The 23,875-nt window shown below is 44.3% G+C and overlaps 2 protein-coding genes across 5 annotated transcripts; one reads left to right on the top strand and one right to left on the bottom strand.

Moving 5' to 3' along the window:
• Positions 1-869: 869 nt before the first annotated feature.
• TRIM68 (tripartite motif containing 68) lies at positions 870-11,089 on the bottom strand. 4 transcript variants are annotated; one of them, XM_060159827.1, is made up of 8 exons: positions 11,039-11,089; positions 7,990-8,471; positions 6,293-6,388; positions 5,184-5,444; positions 4,695-4,717; positions 4,000-4,100; positions 3,667-3,807; positions 870-3,326 (listed from the first exon to the last, which is right to left on the bottom strand). In XM_060159827.1, exons 2-8 carry the CDS (start codon positions 8,413-8,415, stop codon positions 3,163-3,165), a joined length of 1,212 nt encoding a protein of 403 aa, XP_060015810.1. In that variant the 5' UTR covers positions 8,416-8,471; positions 11,039-11,089; the 3' UTR covers positions 870-3,162. The 4 variants fall into 4 exon arrangements, with proteins under 4 accessions (XP_060015810.1, XP_060015807.1, XP_060015809.1 ...); XM_060159824.1 differs by having other exon boundaries at positions 870-3,807; XM_060159826.1 differs by having other exon boundaries at positions 870-3,807; positions 5,283-5,444.
• Positions 11,090-21,591: 10,502 nt separating this feature from the next.
• On the top strand, positions 21,592-22,561 carry LOC132525290 (olfactory receptor 51D1). Its single transcript, XM_060157829.1, is given in 6 exon segments — positions 21,592-21,687; positions 21,689-21,731; positions 21,734-21,887; positions 21,889-21,938; positions 21,941-22,455; positions 22,457-22,561. Coding segments are annotated over 6 exon segments (963 nt in total).
• The last annotated feature ends 1,314 nt before the right edge of the window (positions 22,562-23,875 follow it).

Genomic DNA, 23,875 nt, shown 5'->3' with positions numbered 1-23,875 from the left:
CAGCTTTGTGTTTCATTCACGCCAGTACTCACTGAAACTAGCTGAGACCCACCGTTGGTACTCAAATATTGAACTTCATACTTCCCAAAATGGACTGGTTCTCTGCCATGGCTGCCCCAAACAGAAAAACCTGCGCTTCTCCCAATATATTCAGATACGACCCCTGCCCAGCACGTGAAGCAACGTGTGCTCATTTAACTAGAGCCTGGGAGCAACAGTGGACTCTGTGTTAGGATTCTTGAGATTACAGCCAATCCTGCTTGGAAAAAAGAGAGATTGGATTTCCTGTGGGGAGTTGCTACCCCAAGGTTTGCCCGCTGTATCCACCTTTCGCAGGACCCAAGCATTTTACCCTTTGAATAGCCTTTCCCCTCAAGGCTCAGACATTGCACCCCTTGGTTTCTTTGCCAGCAAAACAAGGATGGGCAAAGTTCACCCCTGCCTTGTAGTGAATTATCACACCAAGTTGGAGGTACAACCCTAGGCATTCCAGGGAGCGGTGCAGGCACTCTGCCCTCCACATGGCTACCTGCCTTGTCCCCTTCAGGACCACTTTTGTCATTAGCCATCAAATTAGTTTTTGAACAGGACTGTAATTAAATAACATCCAGTCTTTCATGCCCCTATGAGGCAAGAAGATCTTATTTTCGTTTTGATTCTAGGTATATGAATGAAAGTTCCCTCACTTAAATATTTAGACATGCACACACACACACACACACACACAATGCTAGACTTGGGCTACAATGGTGAAGCAGACAAATAAGGTTCTTGTTCTTAGAAAGGAAGTGTAAGCAACTACCCTAGAGAAAAGGGTTTTCATACACTTAAGACCTTTTATCTTTTTGCCTGGTCTTAAAAATCAGACATTATGATAACACATAATATATTTAACCTTGTAATTCTTTTAACAAGTAATCACAGCACCCAAATCAGCTTATAAATGTAAAAACAAACAAACAAACAAAAAACCCAAAGAGCACATTACAAATAATGCCATTCCACTCCTTAATTCATTCTAGGTTTGAATGAATTTATCACCTAATAATTCTCTTTTTTAGGAACCTTCCAAGATTTGGCCTAATAAAACCACAGAAAAGAACACTGATGCAGTTCCTAGACTCTCTGTTAAGTTTCCATGGACATAGCTGGAAGCACTTCCTAAAGATCTATTTCTCAAGTCTATACACACTTCCTCAGGGAGTCCCCGTGCCCTGCCCTGCTCCCCTACACACACAAAGATATATGGACCCTCTAATGTAGGTCTGTTCAACCCTTTGCCAATACCAGGTCTGTGACTTACCAGTTCATTTCCCTCCAGGCGGATGATAGCAAGTTCTCCCCTTCTACTGCTAATGCTCAAGGAGCACCTTGGAAGCATGGTGGGAGGAATGAGTTTATTTCTCCACTTTGGCCTGTTTCACCTCCTTCATATGTGAACAACCAACACAAGTAAGGTAGAAAGACAATTTTTGCTATTCTTTATTACAGGAATGATTTTGCTTCTGCCTGTACCTAACCTAGTATCTACTTTGCTACCCAATCCTAACTCAACAGTCACTACTTTCAAGCTTAGACTACATCAGAGGTTGTGTTACACAGCATCACAGTGACAATACATAATGTATATATTGTAGCCCCTCACAACAGGCAAAACCCATAGTTCTCATATGCTTGCTTTACAGTTTGTTTCCAGCACAATCATTCCCACATCACACTTTTAAGACCGGTAATGAATTATTTTCGTCACACACAACAATCACTCTGAAGGGCCAATAGCCCAGATATACAGTCTTAATTCCCTTTCATTATCATATATGGCTTTTTCTGCCTAGTCCTATTCTTCCTCCCCACACCTCCCTCCTGCTTTATTCCTTCTGTCACAGATTTAGGGAAGAGAAAGACAGAATATTTACCAGAACCATGAAGATTCCCTTGGTGACAAACAAAGATCCAAACTTTAGCCCAACGAGCTTGTGGGTGAGCCTTCCTTTCAGTGCATTTGTTTTACATTTGTCTTTGTATTATTTCCATTCTCTACCCTAATGTCACAGTCCCTGTTCTAACCCAAAGACAAACACATATAATAGACGCTCAATATATTACCGTGGCCCGGAGTTGGCCAGGGCATGGGTATCTTTTGGTCTAAAAGGACAGGACTGTCAGGAGAGGCCCTAAGAAGCTAAGGCAGTGCTGCAAAGATGCTGTAAAAAGGTGAGATGGGAAGGTTGCCACCACAGGCAAAATTCATGGCTTGCCTTCCCTGTCCCTGAGAAAGGAACAAAAGTACGGGATGGAACTGAGATCTTCACAACAATCCTGCGAGGTAGGAGAGTATGCAGTTACTATACCCATTTTCCCATTGAGGACACTTAAAATCTTTCAAACATTGGGGTGTTTCAGACCTGAATGTAATGAATGATATGCAGACATGTGACCTGAGAAGTGAGTTTGTCAGTCTGGTTTCATTTGAATGTGAGAAATACTTTATGATCTATACACTCTTCTTTCCATCAGCTTTGTTAGAAATAACTGACTGCGCTAAGGCCATTTCAGTCTCTTCATCCATGAAGTGAAAATAGAAACAAGGCGCACAGGTTTTCCGATTCTGACATTTAGAGAAAAGGGCAGGACCAGGACACAGCTCTCATTACAGTCTGAGATTAGTGACTTGCCCAGCTTGTGCTCAGAGAGGAGATGGCCACTGGGGCGGTCTGGGCAATTGGTGATGCATTTCTCTAGCTGGGAGGTCAGAGAGTTGGGGTGAAATATGGGTGCTCAGAGGCACCTCAGTACACCTCAGGTGAAGCATCCTCCTGCTGCTATCAGCACAGCAACCAGCTCTGGACACGGACAGTATTCTTCTGGCTTGTCGGTAAACCTGACCCAATGGGTTTCCTGAAGATCGGATCTAATTCATCACCCTCACTGAATTATGGCACTGACAGGGACGGGGAAGAGGGGCGTGACCTGCAGAAAGCACTATCCTGGTCCTTAGAGCCGCTGTGATCCTCACCAAAAGCCTTGTCATACTTCCCGCGGGGGTGCGATGCTCCTTTTGCCGAGCCTCAGCTTTTTAACATGAGTGGTTTAGTGGGAGACTGGCCCAGTAGCGACACACCACTGGGTCAGGCAGAGGAATCCCTGGGTTCCAGGCTCAGCTCAGTTCCAGGGGACACTCATCAGGGGCAGGGTCCTCCAAGACCCCTGCGGGCCAGGCGACATTCCAAGGCCTCTGGGTAAAATGGTGGCTCTCTTAGTCGTCCCCGTCCAGGGAGCAGATGGCCAGGGGAGCGGTGTTGTTGGCTCCGATGCTGTAGCAAGGACTGAAATAGGGCAGGAGGCGCCCAGGGAAGGGATAGTGGGGGAAAGTGAAAATGTGGGAGCCGCTGTCAGTCACGTTGTAGAAGGAGATATCATGGGCCTCATAATCCAGGAAGACTCCCACCCGGCGGGGAGGGACGGGCAAGGACAGGAGTGGGTATTCGTCGGTGCCTGCCCGGTACTCATCGCCCTTCCTCAGCCTGATCACCCAGAATCCGTAGTGGGGGGATAAATAGACCACCTCCTTCCGGTCTACATTTTCCTTACACACTCCCAGGCCCCATTCAGACCTGTCTCCCACCTCCACCTCCCAGTAGTGCCGACCCGAGGAGATGCACTGACTGCCCAGGACGATATTGTAGCGGTAAAATCTCTCAGGATTGTCAGGCAGCTTCTGCTTGGTGTCTCCATAGCGCACGCATTTTCTGTCCTCAGACACGATAAGGCGAGAATAAGCAGTGTCTGGATCCAGCCGCACATCCGCTAGGGAAAAAGATCCTGGTTGGTACCCTGACACAGAGCGAGGGGGCCTGGGTGAGGTCTCTGTGATAGATACAGCCAGCGATTTCCGCAGTGACGGGTGGGCGATGGGCATCCAGAGGGCACTGAGCCATTTCATTTCTCCGGGAGGGGCCCCGCCCCCCGCTCATCACAATCCCGCCGAGCGTTCATTACCTGCATACGTCTTCAGGATCTCTCTGAGCCCCAGCACACGGCAGTCCGTCTTCAGCTCCAGCGAGACTGGTTCTGGTCTCTGCAGGCTCCAAGACTTGCTCCTGATAGAGAGGGGTAGGCCTTGGGGCCAGAAGTCCTGGCTCTGCCACATGGGCCTTCCCTTAGTACAGGGAAGGGGGCTTGGCCAGGGACGGGGTCAGCGAGGTGCCCCTCCCCAGCAATACCAGGCAGAGCAGAGATGTGATGATTATTTGACTGAGCTGAACGGCTTGTGGCACAGAGAGAATATTCACATACCTAGGCCATGGGAAGGGTTAGGTGTGAATCTGACATTGGAGAGGAAGAGGTGTACTGCAGAGGAGAAGGGCCCATATGCAGACTCAGAGCACCGATGCTGCTGGAGACAGCTGCAGTCTTCTCCCCTCCTTGGGCCATCTACTTGAAACCATACATTTTATAGCTCTACCTGAAACTCTTATTGGTAATGCTTGAAATGAATTTGGCCAAGCACAAAGAAGAAAAAAGAAAGATGCTGAAAGCTTCCTTAGCCAATACAATGGAAGGGGCAGAAGATTACGGACCAGCACCCACTTTTCTGTAGGTACTTGGTCTACGTTCCTTCCCCACTTCTGGCTCTGGCCAGGACCCACTTTCTCTTACAGGGCTGTCGAGGGGCTCCAGAGATGGAAACATACCTGTTTAAGACTTCCTGAATACCCTAGAAGGAGAAAAAGATATGCAGCACATGAGTATGCCCCATTCTTTGGAGGGACCAGACAGACACAGAGCTGTAGGAGGGAGTTTCTCCGAGGGAAGGGGAAGGCAGAGAGCAAAGCTGGAGAGAAGGCGTGTAGAGGGAGCAGGGGAGAAGCTTACAGGAGGCAGGCAGGGCAGGCTGAGCCCTGGCTTCACTGGCCAACTTCGGGCTCCATCTCAACTCTCTGGCCAGAGGGACGGACGGGTATGATGTGAGGGCTGCCTAGACAATGTCCCTCTAGGAGGCCACGAGGTCATCCACCCAACCAGGGGTAGGGGAACAGCCGGCATTAGCAGTGGGTATACGGAATCCATATCTGGTAGGCTGAGTGCTGACAGGTCCCACTGAAGACGAGGTCCCCCCTCTCCTACAGTCCCAGGCCACCCTCAGCTCTTGCTCAGACTTCCCAGGAAAGCCTGCCCCTCACCTGCAGCATCCAGCGGACAGGCCTCTGAGACCTTTCTTCCAGCTCTGCGATCATCCTCCACAGGACCCGGCTCTGCTGGATGAGTGCGTTGTGACTCACCCCCAGTTTCTGCGTGGTCTCCCCTTCCTCCTGCTCCAGGCTGGCCAGAGCGGCGGCGGCCTCTACTTCCAGCCGCCGACCTGGTGGCTGTTTTTTCTTTAGTAATCGCCGGTACTTCTCAAACTCCCATATGATGCTCTGCTTGCGGGTTTCCACCTGTATCTGTAAAGCCAAGATCAGAAATCAGCACGGATACTGGTCGTGTAAGGGCCACCCAGGATTGAGGACGCTGGTATGTGCACACACACACGCACTCTGGAATGTCCTGGTACCAACTGTGTGCCAGGCACTGTAGAGGCACAGACAAAGGATATGATTTTTCCTAACTTCCTGTTCCCACAGCTCCAGTACATGCTCCTCAGTCCCTATTACTAACTCTTGTTGACCCCAGGAGGGCCCAGGATATTACCTTTGCACTATATATTCCAGACTATTTTCCATTTTCAGAATAATATATTCTATTTTCAGAATAATGACCAGGCAGTGTAACAACTACACTGTCAGATGATTTTGCTTCTTACTGGTATTGTTATCAATTCTATATGCTGTTTTAGACTGATTCAGTGTTACCTTCCGTCGATCACAAGTTCTGATAGTTTGATAGTTGTGGGCCTTGGGTTTATTTCTGAAGTGATTTTCCACTATTTTAATGACTTAACTTTTAGTAAATATGCTTTAGCTGAGGAAAGAGAAACAGAAACTATGCTTTACTAAGCATTATACAAGTCATACCTCTGTGAGCTAAAGCATATGTGAGGTGTGTACTTTTCCTTTCTCACATATGAGGAGAGCCCAGAAGTTATCTCTACATCACATTCAAGAAACTGGAAGTGAGTGGTCCCAAGGCCAGCTGAAGGCCACACACCTAGTAGAGAAAGCGGGCATGAGGACCCCAGGCTCTCTGACCTCAAACCCCACATTCTGCCTCACAGAGATGAGGAAGGTACCATGGGCCAGCTTCAGGACAACACAGGGACCACACAGACTCCTTTCCCCAGGGGGCAACTTGCCTTCCAGTTTGCAGTTCGTTTCCTCTCACCAACTTCCAGCTTCCAGGCCTCTTCTTGCTCTTTCCTCAGATGTTCCAAAGCCTCATGGAGTTTCCACTGAAAGAGACAAAAACCTCATGAGGACACCTCGGGCAGCCTGGGTGGATAGCCAGGCTTCCTAGCATTGGTAGGTGATGGGAAAACAAGCATCCCTCAGGGGGTGGGCCAGAATGCATGCTGGGAGAAAAGGGAACACCACAGAGGGAGCAGATTCCTGCCCAGATTACATCCAAGGTCTCTCAATCTGAGAATCATTTCAACTCCCACAGTCTCTAAGTTTCTGTAAAGCAGAAGAAAAGGTCCATTTCCAACCTGGCCAGAAAACTATCTTGGACTTTTCCTATCCATGCCTCTTTTTATCCTTATCTGCTTTGTTATCCTACAGCCTCCTAAACCTTGTTATTCAAAGTGTGGTCCACGTGTGTCAGCAGCATCAACATCACCTGGGAGCTTGTTAGCAATGCAGGATCTTGGGCTTCACCCCAGACCTCCTGAATTTTAGCAAGACCCTTGTGTGGTTCATATGCACCCTAAAGATAAGAAGTACCATCCTAGACTCTAATGCAAGAGATGACTACTGGGAAGCATAAAGTAATCTCATAATAATATGGACCATTTTATTAAAGATGTACCAACAAAACTGAGGCTTAGAGAGTGACCTACGCAAAGTCACTCATCTAGTAAATGGTTGGGCTGGGATTTAACCCAGCTCTTTAACTCTTATGCCTATGGTATACTGCCTCCCTATTCTAATACTTGCAAAACAAAATAAATAAATACTTTTAATTTTTCAGAAATTCTTTTTGCATAGGAAAACAGCTAATTCAGGGGATTCATCTTACAATTTTACCTTCTAATCTCAACTTCAAAAAAGAGAATTAAGACCAGTACAGGATCAATGGATCACAGAATCATTGGGATAGTGATTCCAATAAAGATATGTCAGCATGGACATCTAAGGAAAATATAAGAAGTTAGAAGTTGATAGGATAGCTATAAAAAAGGAGCAGTGGGTGTCAGAGATGGCTCCCCCTATTGCCCCCAATAAATAGAAGGTAAGGAGAAGAGAAAGAACAGTGGCTGAAGAGTAAGAAGGCCTTTGATCTTCCTTTAACTAACTTAAGTCAGAAGGGTCCCTACAACATCAGACAATCTCACTCAATCCTAAATGACTCAGCCACGGTCCCTTCTAGCTCTAAAACCAATGATCATGATCTCAAATTTCTAAGCCTTTGTTTTGTCTATAAAATGAGGAGTTTAAAGTGACTCACCTGATGTTCAATGATTATCTGTGGCATTGCTAGGAGGAGTTTGCACGCTCTGATAGGTACAGACTTGACCACCTCATCCAAGGCGCCCAGAACCCCAACTAGACCAAAATGGTCTCCCTCAAATTCTTAGTAAGGAAAGCAAGTTTGGGTTAGGCATTAAACCTGTTGGGACTGGGGTGAGGTGTGGAAGTGGGAAAGAAGGAAGTCAAAGGAGGTCACAAACGTAAGGAGAGGAACGGCTCACAGGTCCCTGGGATCTGGGGGTGCGAGAAGCCAAAGGAATCAGCTCTCATTTTGTCTCTGGGGTCCCTGGTCAAGTTCTTGATCTAGAGATAGCCAAGTGAAGGGCAGGGGAGAGACTGGGGGGAGCTGGCCTTAATCTCCCACCTTATAATCCCAGGCGACATCCTCCATGGGCACGACACTGTGGGCCTCGTGCTCGGGGGACCGGCCACAGGCCTCGCACACGATCAGGCCATCCTCTTTGCAGAACATCTTAAGCTGCTCCTCGTGGGTCTCGCACACGTCGCCCTTCAGCCCCATTCCTGGATGCAGCCCTAGCCGTCGGACTTTTTCTACAACGTTGGCCAGCTGCCAATTAGGCCGCAGGTTCCTTGGCTGGACGGGAGCCCGGCAGAGGGGACACGAGTAACCCCAGTTCTGGGATTCTCCTGGGACCTCCCAGAGTCCAGAGAGACAGTTGTGGCAGAAGCTGTGGCCACAGTCGATGCTCACGGGCTCTTTCAGGAAGGTCATGCAGATGGGACAGGCCACTTCTTCTACAACGGCTTCCACCAATGCTGCGGGATCCATGGCTCCTGTCACACCCTCCTCAGAATATGAATAAAACCAGGCGGAGCCACTGAAGGCTGAGAAGAACGAAAGAAACCCAAATAAGGGATAAAAGAGCAGAAGAGCAGAGGGATAGGTAAAAGGGATAAGTAGTGACTGAAAAAAATAACTTCCGCTTTTGGATCCTTTATGAACCCTGTTTAATAAGCTCTGGCCTTCCCAACTGAATCCACTGGGTCACGTTTCTCACGCCATGGAAGGGACATCTGGGGATGCCTGAATGTTGGGATGCTGGGAATTCTCAGTTCCCATTCACCTGGTCATCTCTGACCCTCCTGTGGGTTCGCTCGCCAGCCCATTCTCACTCCACCTCCATTGTGCTCTCGAAATCAGCACTGTTTCTCTTGAACTTCGTGTGGTTTCACTCTCCAAAATAAGGCCAGAAATACCCACCTTCCTCACTCTCTAGGATGTTTCCATGTATATTTATGTACGTCAAGGTGCAGAAAAAGTAATATGCCAGAAGCCCATGGCCTATATGCTCAATTTGTTTTCTTGTGTTGCACACTGAAGTGTAAGGTATAAGGGAACCAGCAACTCTCCCCACCTCCTGTAAACCTCTGCCCACTTCTCCAGCACTAACAACCGCTAAGATGCCAAGACACCCTCCTCAGTGATACATTAGAAGCAGATATGGACAAACAGCCCTTGGAAGATAAAAACAAAGGTCATCTGATGATAATTAAACCCATATTGATGAATCTACTACTCCAGCAAGAAACCTGAGATTTCTGCTAGGGCCATATGTGGGCACAGAACTTGAATGACCAATGGCAGGCTCTTGGTACAGTTGACAATGTTTATTTGTTCACCATGCAAGTCTGTGTTACCAGTTAGTCTATAAAGGGAAAAGCCCTGATGGTCTTAGTCATCATTGTATCCTTAGGACCTAAAAAGTGCCTGTCATGCAGTTATTGCTGAATAAGCATTTGCTGAAGGAATAAATGAGCTAGACACAGAAAACAGTTCTAAAACCCAAAATGCTTTTATAATTAAGTTAGGGAGTTGAGAGCATATTATACATTAATAATAAAAGCGAGCACTCCTTGAGTACACTATACGCCAGGCACTCTTCTGAGCATTTTACATGGATTGGCTCAATGTATTTCAAAACCCTAAGTAGAAACCATTATTCTACCCTCCCCTCATTTAGCAGATGCTTGGTCCTGGGCTCTGCCATTCTATCTTGGGCAAAGTACTTAACCTCTCCAGCTGCAAAGTATAATAAAAATTCAAGAGGAGAGAGAAATCACTGTGGTTTAATGGTAGTCCTGCGAGGTTTCCTGAAGGAAGTGGGGCAGTAAGTAGATTTTGCAGAACTGTCTGTTACAGGCCATCAGCAGGTCTTGCCTTCTCACTGGCCTGTCTCTTACTTTTCCTCCTCCCACTGTCACTACCAAACTGTAGGACCAATATCCTAAAACCTTGTTTTACTAAATCACTAACCTACTGAAGAGCCTATCCTGGTTCCCCAGCCCTCAGTCCAACAAGAAGCTCTCTCTTCACCCTGAAACAGCCCAGTCAAGCAAAAGGAGGAACTTCCACATTTTCTCGCAGACCCCATGTCCATTCATTCCACCCACTTGGATTCCTGCTGTCCTCCCAGCTTGAAATGACTTCTCCAAATTCCTGCTCTTAATGTCATTTGACACATATGTGTTTATTGTCTTACTTCCCACAGTAGAAGTTTCATGAGGATACTGACATACTCTATTTTGTTCACGACCATACCCCTAAGGCCAGAAACAGTGCTCAAATATTTTTGAATACACGAGTATTAAATGTAAATGTTAAGGTCTAGCTGATAGTAGGCTGGATATGGAAGAAATGTCAATATCCTCATCTACCACCACGGAGGGGCCCCAAGAACTACTACCTAAGGCTGACACAACAGAGGCTGATATCTATGATTTAAAGCTACAGAGATTAACAAAGAATTGAAAATAGCTACTGAAAAACTGAGAAGATGGTGGAGAAGGGAAGTGAGGTAAAGAAATATCAAAATGATAAATCAAGAAATGCGATGGAAGCACATTATTTAGATTTAGTAGGGTCACGAAAAGCTCTAAACATGAACAAGTTAAATGTAGTGGCCTCTGCAAAAAAGGATTTAGGGGCGGGCATCTATTGCCTTATTGTTTTGTTTTCATGATACACAGATTACTTTGACAAAACTTTAATTATTAAACATTTAATTGCTTCAACCGTGCATTTGGCACAGTGGGAAGCCTTCTAGGAAAGACATTTGCGGGGGGGGGGGCGCGAAGCCGGGAAGAGACTCGAGAGGAGGGGCCAAAGTGGGAAGTGAGGAGGCGGTGACCTCCGGGGTTCGGGAGGAGAGAGGGGGAGGGTAACCTCCGGGCCACAGGACGCCGGGCAGGGCCCGAGGGTCCCGGGCGGGTGGGGGCAGAGTGAGGCTGACGGCCTGCAGGACCTCTGAAGAGGCACAACTGTCTACCCACCTCCCTTCTCAGCCGGGAGTAGCGCCCCGAGGCTGAAACCAAACGTGGAGACGCCCGCTTGGTTCCCACGGCCGAGTGTCCGCAGCTTCCGAACCGGCTGGCCCAGCCAGCCCGGCACTTACCGCCGGCTCGGAGACCAAGGCCTCAGCAGCACCCAGCTCCTTGGTTTCTCCTGCAGGATTTCGAGACCCCGCCCACAGGGCCGGAGCCAATGAGCTCGCCGGCGGCATCTTTGTGGGAGCAGCCAATCACAGACAGGGAACAGGACAACCCTAGCCAATCGGAGGAGGGGACAGGGCCCCGCACACCACTTGGCCGGACGGCGTATTTTCTCTTCGGTTTTTCTGGCCTCTTCCCCCACTCAGAGCCCTTTAAACTGTAAGAGGGCCCAGGAGCCAGTCGAGGAGGGGTCGAAGGGGTGAGGCCCTTGGATGAAGCCCCTCGGGCCATGCAGTAACAGAGGCCTAGCTGGCCCTCGGCTCAAAGAACGCCTTGCGCCTCACGCTTACGCTCTGGATGACTAGTGGCTCTTCAGAGCGAACCTTGTTCCTTCCGGGTCGTAGCCCCAGACCTAATGCTGTTCCTTTGCCAGTTTTCCACGTTAAACTCAGCAGCCTATGAGATCAGCCATGTCTGATTCTGAGACCCAATTTAGTGCGGGGCTGGGCACTGATAATGCAGTGGACTCTGCACTTTCCTGCAAGATGAGCGACCTCTCCTGGCTCCAGGCTGCAGATGGTGGTTTCTCATAAAAAACCCTGGGTTTTCTTGGCAAGCTCTTATCCTTCAGTACTTCAGCAGGCAGTCTCTCATCACTATTGCCACATCCCCCCCTTCAGAGTTAGAAGCAGATGGTGGGAACTGGCGGAGGAGAAGTGGAATTCCTCGTCTGAAACTGCTATACAAATTGGAAAAAAATTTTAAACGAGCGGTGTTCGTCCCTCGCCTAAACACACAGACATGTGCACACGCAAAGTCATACTTAAGGCAGTGATTTCGGTTTTTCTTTGTAGTCTCTGCACCTTGTCCTTTTCCTGATACTTCAGTGTTTACTGAATAAGCAAATAAAGGCACATCCTGCCTGTGTGGAAAATAACCAGGAAATCCTCCAACTGAAGCCCAGTTCCAAATGATTTTCTTGTTGGGACTGATACCCTTTGGTTCTTCATGCCAATGTCAGGGCTCAGGCCATGGTTGAAATTCTGAAGGGTGAGGCCCAGAAAATTCCTGAAACAAATGGGACCATGAGCAAAAAAAGAAGAAAAGAGGTAGCTGAGGTCTGAGCTGTACCCTGTGTCTCACCTGGATCTGTAGGCACGGCTGCCTAACAGAGTAGTAAATGGATTAATCGGAACAAGCCACTTTAAACATTTATTGAGCATTCACTTTTTGCGCTTTGTGCTGGATGCTGGAATTACAACCATAGGCCACAGACTGTTTAAGGAACTCAAAATCAAGTTAGTTGTACAGTGAGCCCTTAAATATTGCAGGGGCCACCTGTACAGTCAAAAATATGCATATAACTTTTGACTCCCCCAAACCTTAACTGCTAGTAGCCTACAGTTGGCCTGAAATCTTAGCAATAACATAAAACAGTCGATTAATACATATTTTGTTTGTATTATATGCTTATAATAAAGTAAACTAGAGAAAAAACGTTAGCAAGAAAATTATAAGGAAGAGAAAATGCATTTACTATACTGTACTATATCAACATCATAACTTTGCATCTTCTGTTTAAAAGATGAATCACCAGTCTATCCGTACATACATCAATATTGTCTTATACAAAACACTGTAGATGTTATAGATATTATTAACACTAGACATAAAAAATGAAAAGATAATGTGAAAAAGAAATTAATATTTGTAGTTATAATAATTCATGCATTGATAACAAAGAAGCAGCAATATGATTGCTTTGTGGTAGCCTGTATAATTGATATGATTGCTTCACCGTAGCCTAGCCTATACACTAATGAAGGAATCATTATAAAATTTTTATGGCATTCAGTATTATAGTCATATTAATAATATAGTATTGGAAACACTTTCATTTTTTAAAAAACAACTTAAATGTGATGATAGGCTGATATACAATTTCTCCATTTATGAGACAGACAGGTATATTGTATGATAATGTAATTCTTTGAAAGAAAAGTTGTAAATCAGTAAGAAAATTAACACATTAATTTTATATTAAATATCACTCACCTTATGCCTATGTAAGGATAGACTAGTATCTACATATAATTTATGCATTCATGACATACCTAACTTTTTCTTACTTTTTCAATATTTCCAGGATACATGGCTCATCTGTGAGATTTTTCAAATTGTTGCAAATCTCCAAAACATTTTCTGATATATTTATTGAAAAACATCTGCATATAAGTGGACCCACACAATTCAAACCTGTGTTGTTCAAGGGTCGATTGCACTTCTCTGGAGCTTCTGTGAAGTTAAAGCAGTTAAAGGGGAGATCTTTTTCATTTGTAACTTGGCAATTTGTCCATAACTATGATTGACTCTCAAGGGCCCTGGCAAAAGGGCACCTTAGTATTCCTGGGGGCGGGGGTTTGTGTTCCCGAGGAGAAAGCTGGACAGAGCACTTTTGAAGATACATCAGTGCAGTGCACAAGCACAGCAGCTCTTCTTCCTGGCCTCCATCAGGGTGCTTTGTTTGCTGTGAGAGGCAGACAGCTGTGTCCAGGTGAGGCTCTGTCTTGGATATAGCCCATGACTGTAACTACAGATTCCAACCCTCTGCCTGAATCTAAGATGGACCAGGACAACAAGTTGAGTGGCTAACTGTGGGATGAGCTCTCTCTGTGCTAAGGGAGAGGAGTGGCAGAGAATGGAGTCCCAGCTTCCCATGGTGATAACCTGCTTGATAATACACACTTTATTGACTTCCTTTCCTTCCATTTCTCACTTCTCAACACTCCTAATATTTCATCCTGGGATCACCTCCCAGATAAGCTACTTGAAATCAGATCCATGTTTCCAGTTTGTTTCTGGGACATCCACACTAAGACAAGTCAGATTATTTGCTAAGACAATTCTTAAATAATTTCTCCATGTTATCATAGTAATTATGAAAGTGTGATATTGGTGCAGGGTACCACTGGGCCAATGAATAGGAAAAAAAGTCCAGAAGCACACCCGTTCATATATGGCCAGTTGTTCTATGACAAAGGTAGTACTATAGAGCAATGAGGAAAGAAGGATATTTTTAATAAATGGTACTGGCGACACCAAATATCCATATGGAAAAAAATGTAACACGAACCCTAACCTCATATCACTCACATATGGATTGTAGCTATAACTGTAAAAGTCAAAGCAATTAAACTTCCCAAAGTAACTTAAAAGAATATTTTCATGACCTCAGGTAGAGATTGATTCCTTAATGCCAGCAAATTCATCCATGAATATTTATTGAGTACCTGCTATGTAACAGGCACTCTTTCAAGTGATCGAAATATATCAGTGAACAAAACAGAAAAATGCTTTTGTGGAGCTTACATGCTAGCTGGTATATTTTGGCATTACTTTGTAGGCATATCTGTCTAGATGCATACAGGATAGTTTATTTTTTATTGGAATTCAGAAATTTCATCCGAAATTAAGTATACATCTTTTATTTTATGAATGAGTGAGCATGTTGTATCTTAAGACAGGTTTTGGGCTTTTGGAAATTTTCTCCTAGTTATTTCCTTGATTGTTGATTTTACTCCATCTGCTCCATCCCCTCCTTCCTTTCCTTCTGGAATGCCTGTATTTTCCCCTCCATGTCTCTTACTTTTTCTTGCCCAAGTCTGTATATTTGCTGAAAAAGCAAAGAACTGTGCATGGCCAACTCGAGAGATTCTCCTAGAATGTTGTGCAGAAAGACAAAAGATACTCTGTTTCTATTCAGTGATTTGGTTTTGTTGTTGTTATTGTTGTTGTGTTTTACACCTTAGGGATTAAGGGATTCAAGAAAATACTCCTATCTCTTCCCACTCTTGGTTAAGAACCAACCAAGATTTCCCCATAAAATTTGCACACTCTGTTTTATTGTTATTATTTCAAATAATTCTTATTTTCTTGCACATTGCTTTTATTCAGTAGCAATCTGTTCATGTTTTAACACAACAGGATTTTCTCAGCTCTCACTGATGCTATGGATTTTTTTTTTCTAAATTCTTCCAGTTCTGCCCTGTTTCCTGCTGGGCATTTGATCTGTTTTCTCATATTTGTTCCCTTTCTTCAGGCTCTGATATTTTCCACATTACTTGCTTCCTTTGTTTGCTCATGGTTATGAGAGATGATTTGATAAGTCACTGTTCTTAGCTGATGCAGGTTCTCATGGAGTTCTGCCTCCTTCTCAGTGAACATTAGATTGGGCGTCATCTTAGGAAGGTTATAAGGAACGGCACAGGTCAGCTGGCTGGCCCATACTCTTAAGTAAGGTAAGAACCATGGAGACATGAGGCAGAGCTCTTTCCACAGGGGCCAAATACTGGAGGCTCCGAAGTGAGGGTCTCTCAGCATGGTTTCATCAAAGCTTTCCTTCAAGGTAGGTTAGTTGCCTTCCACCTTACTCTGTACAGACTCACAGGAATCCCAAATTTTAGAAACAACTTTTGCTTTCTTTTGTGTGACAGGATTGTAGATTCTTACTGAATTTTATTTTATTTGAATTTTTTGACACACAAAATTAGAATCGAAGATGTGTTGCCATATTCCCAGAACCCTCCTGAGTGCAATGTTGAATCTTTTCTTCTTCTTCTTTCTTTCTTTCTTTGGCTGCGTTGGGTCTTCGTTGCTGTGCGCGGGCTTTCTCTAGTTGCGGTGAGTGAGGCTACTCTTCGTTTCGGTGCGTGGGCTTGTCATTTCTCATTGCGGTGGCTTCTCTTGTTATGGAGCACAGGATCTAGGCACACGGGCTTTAGTAGTTGTGTCACGCAGGCTCAGTTGTTGTGGCTTGTGAGCTCTAGAGCGCAAGCTCAGTAGTCGTGGCGCACGGGCTTAGTTGCTCCACAGCATGTGGGATCTTCCCAGACCAGGGCTCAAACCTGTGTCCGCTGCATCAGCCGGCGGATTCTAAACCACTGCGCCACCAGGGAAGTCCTCTTTTTATTATTTTATAATGGGCTTCCATTTTGCTACATAGCCTTGTATGGTCCCAAGATAGATAGATAGAAATATCAGGTGCAATCCTAGCACTGAGGATAGAGTGATGATCAAGATATTCCTTGCTATCACTTGAGTTTGAGTTGAACAGGCATAATAACAAAAGAAACAATCAGTAAAATAAAAAGACAACTTATGGAACAGGAAAAAATATTTGCAAATCATCTATCTGATGAGGAGTAATATCCAAAATATATAAGGAACTCATACAACTCAATAGCAAAAAACAAAAACAATCCCATTAAAAAGAACTTGGGCAAAGGACTTAAAAGACATTTTTTCCCAAGAAAATATACAAATGGACAACAAGTAATGAAAAGGTGCTCAACATCACTAGTCATAAGGAGATGCAATGAGATTATACCTTACATCTATTGGGTTGGCTATTATCAAAAAGACAAGAGATCAGTGTTGACAGGATGTGAAGAAAAGAAACCCTTGTGTACTGTTAGTGGGAAGGTACATTAGTACAGCCACGATGGAAAACAGCATGGAGGTTTCTCAAAGATTAAAAAAGAAATAGAATTACCATATGATCCAGAAGTACCACTTCTGGGTATATATCTGAAGAAAATAAAATACTATCTCAAAAAGATATCTGCACCGCCACATTCATAGCAGCATTATTTACAATAGCTAAGAAATGAAAACCATCTAAATGTCCACTGATGAATGAATAAAGCAAATGGACTTTCATTTCTATTCATTGGCCCAATTTTCTACCTTACACCAATATCACGCTTTCATAATTACTATAGCTTTATAATAAGTCTTGATATTTGATATAGCAAGTCTTCCCACATTGGTCCAATTCTTTAAGAGTGTTGTGGTTATTTTCAGCAATTTACATTTCACTATAAATTTTTAATTAAACTTATCAAGTTCTACAAAATGACCTGTTAGGATATTAATGAGATTGCATTGAATCTGTAGAAAAATTAGGGGAGATAATTAAATTCTTCAATTAAATTCTTAATATTATTGAGTTTTCCAATAAAAGAACATAGTTTATTCTTCCATTATTTAGATCTTCTTCAGTTTCTCTTAGGGATTCCTTCTGGTTTCCGTGTAGAAGTTTCTCTATATCCTTTACTGGATTTATTCTTAGATATATGACTTTTCTCTCCTATTGTAAATGCTGTTTTAATAAAACCATGTCTGTTTTATAAAGAAATACAGTGGAATTTTGTATATTGACTTTGTAATTTGCAATCTCTTTGTACTTATTAATTCTAATTATTTATCAATGGATTCTTTCGGAGTTTTATACATATTCAGTCACTAATCCACAAATAATGATTATATTCGGTTGGCCAAAAAGTTCATTTGGGTTTTCCATAACAGTTTATGGAAAAACCCAAACGAACATTTTGGCCAACTCAATATAATTTTTTTCTAACTCTCATGCTATATATTTCTTTTTCTTGCCTTAATACAAGTTATTAATGTAAAGAATCATTTCTAAAGCCATATTCTCTTTCATGAAGGCTGTCTGTGGCTTTGTATGGCCATGTCCATCAGTGTTTCCTAGCAAAAAACAAGGGAATTATTCATCTGCAAAAGGAATTTGGATACCCTTGGAAACAAGAGAGCATTTTCTTACAGGAAAGATTTCCTTGTAGAAACAGTACCTACAGTGGAATCTAAGAATAGTTAATATGTAGAGGAGGGAAACAAAGAGGTTGACTATTCCAGACAAAGCAAGTGCTTGGAAGTGGGTGTAAGAAAAGAGAACTTTCATTTGAGGAACTGAAAGAATGCCAGTGTAGGACCATATTCAGGGACAGCTGGTGGGTCATGATATGGAGCTGGGGAATTATTATCAGCAAGTTCATATAACTGAGCATCTCCTATGCCAAGAATTTGAGTATATCCCTGGCCAGAAGTGTCCATTGTTGGCTGGACCTTTTAACACTCTGTTTATGTTGAATGATTTTTCCTTATTTCTTGTGAAAAATATTGAAACAAAAATATAGGGATATACTATTATTTTAAAAGTTCACCTTATGCAGTAAGATACTATTCTTGTGACTGTAACAAGTGAAAAAATGCTTGAAAAATTCCCATGAAAAATCTTCATTCAAAAATTGTGCCAACTTGGTGCTTGATGTTACTAATAAAAATTTAAGGGGACCGGCCCATTAGACATGACTCAATTGAAGTAACTGAATTGTGAGTTATGAGTGAACATCAATAAGAGGACCAATAATTTCTGTATTAAGTGAATGAAAGAAGTCTATGTAAACCTCCCCTATTAAACGTACACATCAGTGTCCATCCCCCGCTATAAAAATAGGAGGATATGATCTGTTTGGAACTATGAAGAATAATTAATCTCATAACGTTAAAGTCTTTAAGTGAAACAAAGGGAAAAAAAGTAAAGTGATTACATCAAGATTAGGACCCAGAATAGATCTTCCTAAGGAAGGTTGTTTAAACAGATATCTGAAAGCTAAGAATTAAGAAAAACAGGAAGTAAGATGAGTATTTTTACCATGGGGAAAAACATATGCGAAGGCTGAAGGGTGAGAGAAAGCATGGTACATTGAAGCAGGGGGATAATTTCAGTGTGCCTGCTACTTGGCATGCAAAAAGGGAGGTAGAATGGTTGAAGATAGGGTGGAAATGTGCACTGAGATTGCACAAGAAGGTTTAAGAATTGGGTTATGGAGTGTGAACTTCAACTTTTCATTCTAAAGTTAATGGGGAAATGCTATGAACTGATTTGTGTTTGGAAGATCACACTGGCCACAGTGTGGACAGTGAATTGGTAGGAAAGATCTTCAATGAGGCTGACCAGTGAACAAGTTATTCTGATGGTCTAGGCAAGAGATTATCTTGGTTAGGAGGCAAAGGGGATGGAGAAAAATAATCTGATTCATGAGATATCCAGGATGTAAATTAAAGAGAACTTGGTGACTGATTGGATGGGATCAGAGAGAGGTAAGAGAGAGGGAGAAGGCAGAGATGAAGGCTTCTAGGTTCCTGGCTGGGGCAACAGAGTCATTTCTGTGACAGGGAACAAAAAATACAGATTGGGGGCAGAGACTGTAGATCAGAGATAACTTAGTTGGAGGCACTGAGTTTGAGGTACCTGAAGAATGCTTAAAGAGTGATGTCCAATAGACATTACCATGTCTGGAGTTCAGGATATTGGTTTTGCCTGTTTGGGTGATGCTATGGGAACAATTACAATTTCTCATGGTCACTATATAGAGGGGGAAGGACAGAGGGTTTACCTGGGTCACAGCGTTGATGAACTCCACTAGGAATATGAGAAATAAAGGACAGGGAGCCTCTCTACTAACTCCATCCTGTTGACATTTACTTGTGTTTAAGCTCCAAAATACAAATTTAAAAACTCTCCTTAGAGCTATCAATTCTTCATGTATTGCCCATTTCACTCCTTCTCTTCACGTACAAACTTCTCAAAATAGTGGTCTACATCTACTTTCTCCATTTCTTCCCAACTCACTCACTCCTCACTCTGCTGCATTCAGGACTCCACTCCTACCAACGCACCTCAACAGTTCTTCCCAAGGTAACCAGTGGCTTTTTATTTTCAGTCCTCATACTACTTGATCTCTAAGCAGCCTTCTGCACTGCTGTCCACTCTTCCCCCTCAATGTATTTTCTTCCTTTGGCTGTTGTAGCACTATCTCAACTGGATTTCCTTCTATTTCATTGGCTCTTCCAGTTGTTTTGAGCAATAATAATGAACACAGTCATTTACTGGAGAATTGCTAGTATCTCATTTTATTTTTCACATCAAACTGAGGCTAAGGATGGTATGTGATTGAGCCCAGATTTGGACATAAGTCTGTTTCCTGATAGAGCCCCACATTTAAACAACCATTCTACACTGTCTCATTTGGGGGCGGGGGGCAGGAGAGCTATTATTAGCAGCCCGAGGGATAAAGAGTTGGCTTATTAGGGAGAGGGGTGTGAGCTAAGGAGCAGCCGTAGTGCAGTGGCAGGAGCTCACATTCAAGGTAAGTTAAGTCCTTGGTTCATCAACCTCAGTCAGTGCCCAAGTAGCCACGGGGCTGCAATTCGCCTACATTACCATAAGGGGGCAGCATCAAGAAGCGAGAGGCAGTGCCTGAGCACAGGGCTGGATCCCCTAGGATAGTGCCTCTGAGAGTGAGCAGGCGTATTCACGTCTGTGTGCTTTTAGGTGTGCGCCCACGCCTCCATTCCAGTAGCTCCTTTCTTCCAGTGCAGGTTATCCCTCACCTCCACTGCATTACCCTTACCTCTAGTCTCCTAAGGTGGCCTTAGACTAGTAACAGAATGCAGCCCCCCGGGGTAGGAGTCTGGGTTCAGATTTACTTGAGCACCTGAGCGGAGCGGTGCTCCCAGGGAGCCTGGCGTAGTGCACTGTTCATCATCCCTCAGGCTCCCTAGGGCCCCCAGGGAAGCTATATAAGGGCAGCTGCCTGGGGCGGAAGCATTGTTCGTGAGTGTGCCAGGCTTAGCCCAGGGTGGGGAGGAAAGGGGAGGGGAGGGGAGATCACAGAGTGGTCTGTGTAGAGAAAGGAAATTGACCTTGGGGTGTTCTGTGCTCCCCAGGGAGGGTAGTGGAGGAAGGAGGATGTGCTTGTGGATACTACAGAGCACTGGTGACAACACAGACTGATTTTCTTTTCATGTCTCAGCTGTATCTGGTTTCCATGTCACAGCCCAGCCAAGCACAATCTGGGACTGACTCTCATGTGGGCCTTGAGAGATCCCAATGAAAGACTATATTCCGTTCTTTGCTGGGGGCTGGAAGTGACAGTCTTTCTTCACTCCTGTCTCCCTACCTCCCAGAAGTCCAGAAAGCTTTTCCCAAATTTTTCTGATTAAAAAAAGAAAATCACCTGGAGAGAAAGAATTTATTGTTTTTTAAACCAGATTTCTGGGCCCTTTCCCGGGAAAACCTTATTCTCTGGGCCTGGAGTAGGACCTGGAGAGATAGTGTTTTCAATAACCACTTCAGATGATTCTATCAAGGAATTTTGAGAAACGGTACTCAGGCTGAAACACAAACCTATCTCTTGAAATCTAGGCTCAGACTGACTCCCTGCTTCCCATCCTAAAATCAGATTAGAGTGAGTCTTAAAGGCAACCACAGACTGAACCTCAAACTCTGAACTCAGACAGACCCTAACCCTAACATGCACTAGAAAAGCTGGGATCTGGAAGGATCTGTGCAAGCCTGGCAGTTCTGTTGTGGAAGTAGCCAAGAGCAGTGTCTGTGGTCAGAAACATCAGCTCTGGAAATGAAGAGCTGTTGCACATGTGTTCTGAGTGGGCTTCATACACTGAGATTAATGGGACCCCCAAGGAGGTATTAGAGCAGAAGGAGGCTGGAGTTCAGAATTACCAAAAGTACTTAGTCTTTGTTTGCTGCCCTCACTGTTTCAGTGTCCTTTCCTAATAAGTCCTTTCTCTCCTCTGAGCCATGACTGAGTGATTTCTCCTTTTCCGTTTCATAGACCCTGGACTTGGGATGCAGAAACCTTGATTCTTGATTCCTGCCATGGCCACACCAAATGGAACTCTGGTCTACCCAGCATGCTTCCTGCTGGTGGGCATCCCTGGCCTGGGGCCTGGGACCTAATGTCCACTTTTGGCTGGTTTTCCCACTGTGTTGGCCACCCTGGGCAACCTGGCCATTGTCCTCATCATCCGTGTGGAAAGGTGCCTTCATGAGCCCATGTACCTCTTCCTGGCTGTGCTTTCTAGCATTGACCTAGTCCTCTCCTCCATTACTATGCCCAAGATGGCCAGCCTCTTCCTGACGGGCCGAGTTCAACATCTGTCTGGCCCAGCTGTTCCTTATCCATGCTCTGTCAGCCATGAGTCAGCTGTCCTGCTGGCCATGGCGTTTGACCACGTTGTGACCATCTGCCACCCACTGCGGCATGCTTCTGTGCTCCCAGGGCCTACGGTCACCACGGTCACCAAGATCTGACTAGCTGCCCTGACCAGAGGATTTGTATTCTTCTTCCCCCTGCCCTTCATCCTGAAGCAGTTGTCGTACTGTCAAACACACACTGTCACACACTTCTTCTGTCTGCCCCAAGATATTATGAAGCTGTCCTGTACTGACACCACGGTCAGTGTGGTGTACAGGCTCTTCATCATCCTCGCGGTCATGGACGTTGACTCTCTCTTCCCAGGCTTCTCCTGTATCCTCATTCTGAGGGCAGTGTTGGAGCTGTCCTCTCGGGGGGCAGCACTCAAGTCTTTCAACACCTGCATCTCCCATCTCTGTGCTGTGCTGGTCTTCTATGTGCCCCTCATCAGGCTCTCGGTGGTACACAGACTGGATGGCCCCACTTCCCTTCTCCGTGTGATTATGGCTAATATCTATCTATCTACTACTACCACCCATGGTTAACCCTATAGTCTATGGAGCCAAAACCAAGGAGATTCATTCACAGGGCCTCCATACGTTCTTACAGGACGGCAGGTGAGCAGGATAATCTCTTCAGTGTCCTCAGTCTCTACCAAAGATGGCAGGATTTGGGTCCTGTTGAACATCTTGGTGACTGGCACATCCAACCCACTGGGATGTCTGCTCCCAGTTACTTAAATAGACCTTGAATTTCTGTCTCCAGGAATGTGTCAATACAGAAGGACTTACGACAGTTTGGACAGGTTATCCTGGTGAATGGTCACCCTAGTCTCTCTGCTATGGTGGCCTTGCTGTATTCCTCTCTCCCAACTAGAAAATACACCCAGTACTGACATGAGAAGGCTGTAAATGACATACCTTAGGATTCATTCCAGTCTTGATATATGATTTTAATTATTTTGCTTCCATGTATCCATGTCAGTGAATCTGTGTTAGCTATAAAGCTTCTTTCTTGGACCCCAAAGTGGTTACACAGCCATTTTTAGGGGTTAATGAAGGTATTTGGGTGATAGTAATTGGAGGGAGGGAGACGGTAGCAAACGAAGAAACAGCTCACGTGAAATGTTACTTTTCTGTATGCATGTGAGTGTATTTATGTGGAATCTGCCAATGTCAATGTCATCTATGTGGTTCTATTGGAGACTGTTTTTCCTAAAGGGTGATGTTTATCCTGGTTGTGGCTGTGAGCATGTGTGTTTATGTGACTATATGTATTTTTAGTGTGTGCGTGTCAGTACATAGAACATGTGGCAGTTGTGTTTTGGTCTGTGTGATAGTTGTGTCCTGGTGTGTATACACTTCATAAATAATGTCTCTGTACGTTTATTATGTTTATGTGGCCTCTGTTAGTTGGTATGTGATGTGCATCTATGTGAGAATGATGGACAATATCTTTATGTGTATCTGATGAGAATGCTGCCTCTTTTTTCCTTCATATCTGTAATATGTAAATGTACAATGTTACATATTCATAACAATGTGGAATATATAATATGCATGAGTGTGTGGAATGTGTAGTGTTGGGATGCTGTGCCTTTTGGCATGTGTGGTGTTTACCTTTGGGCGTATATCTGTTGTGCATCTTATTTGTGATATGAAATCCATTTGTATAATATATATGTCTTTAGTCATATGTCAGTGGAATATAATGTCTGAAGGATATGTGAAAAAAAAGATATGTGTACAAGGGGGTGTGTGTGTGTATGATTTGTTTGTGATTATTGTGTTTTAGGGAGTATTTCCTTTGTGCACTGGGTATGGATTATATGACACAAGATGGGTATAACTTCTGTGTTCCTGGGCACTGATTGAAGAATGTGTGTATATATCAGGATGGAGGTAGGAAATTGAAATAATTTCCATATTTGGGAGC

Source organism: Lagenorhynchus albirostris, chromosome 9 (assembly GCF_949774975.1).
Source record: "Lagenorhynchus albirostris chromosome 9, mLagAlb1.1, whole genome shotgun sequence".
NCBI lineage: Eukaryota > Metazoa > Chordata > Mammalia > Artiodactyla > Delphinidae > Lagenorhynchus > Lagenorhynchus albirostris.
This window is presented reverse-complemented; position numbering and strand designations above follow the sequence as displayed.

Bases quoted from the DNA above. Each gene is read 5' to 3' on its own strand.
- TRIM68 (XM_060159824.1), bottom strand. From the start codon at position 8,415: ATGGATCCCGCAGCATTGGTGGAAGCCGTTGTAGAAGAAGTGGCCTGT. The intron at 5,445-6,292 runs GCAAGTTGCCCC...TTGGCTTTACAG, and splicing joins AACGAACTGCAAACTGGAAG to ATACAGGTGGAAACCCGCAA. The intron at 4,718-5,183 runs GTGAGGGGCAGG...TTCTCCTTCTAG, and splicing joins CTGTCCGCTGGATGCTGCAG to GGTATTCAGGAAGTCTTAAA.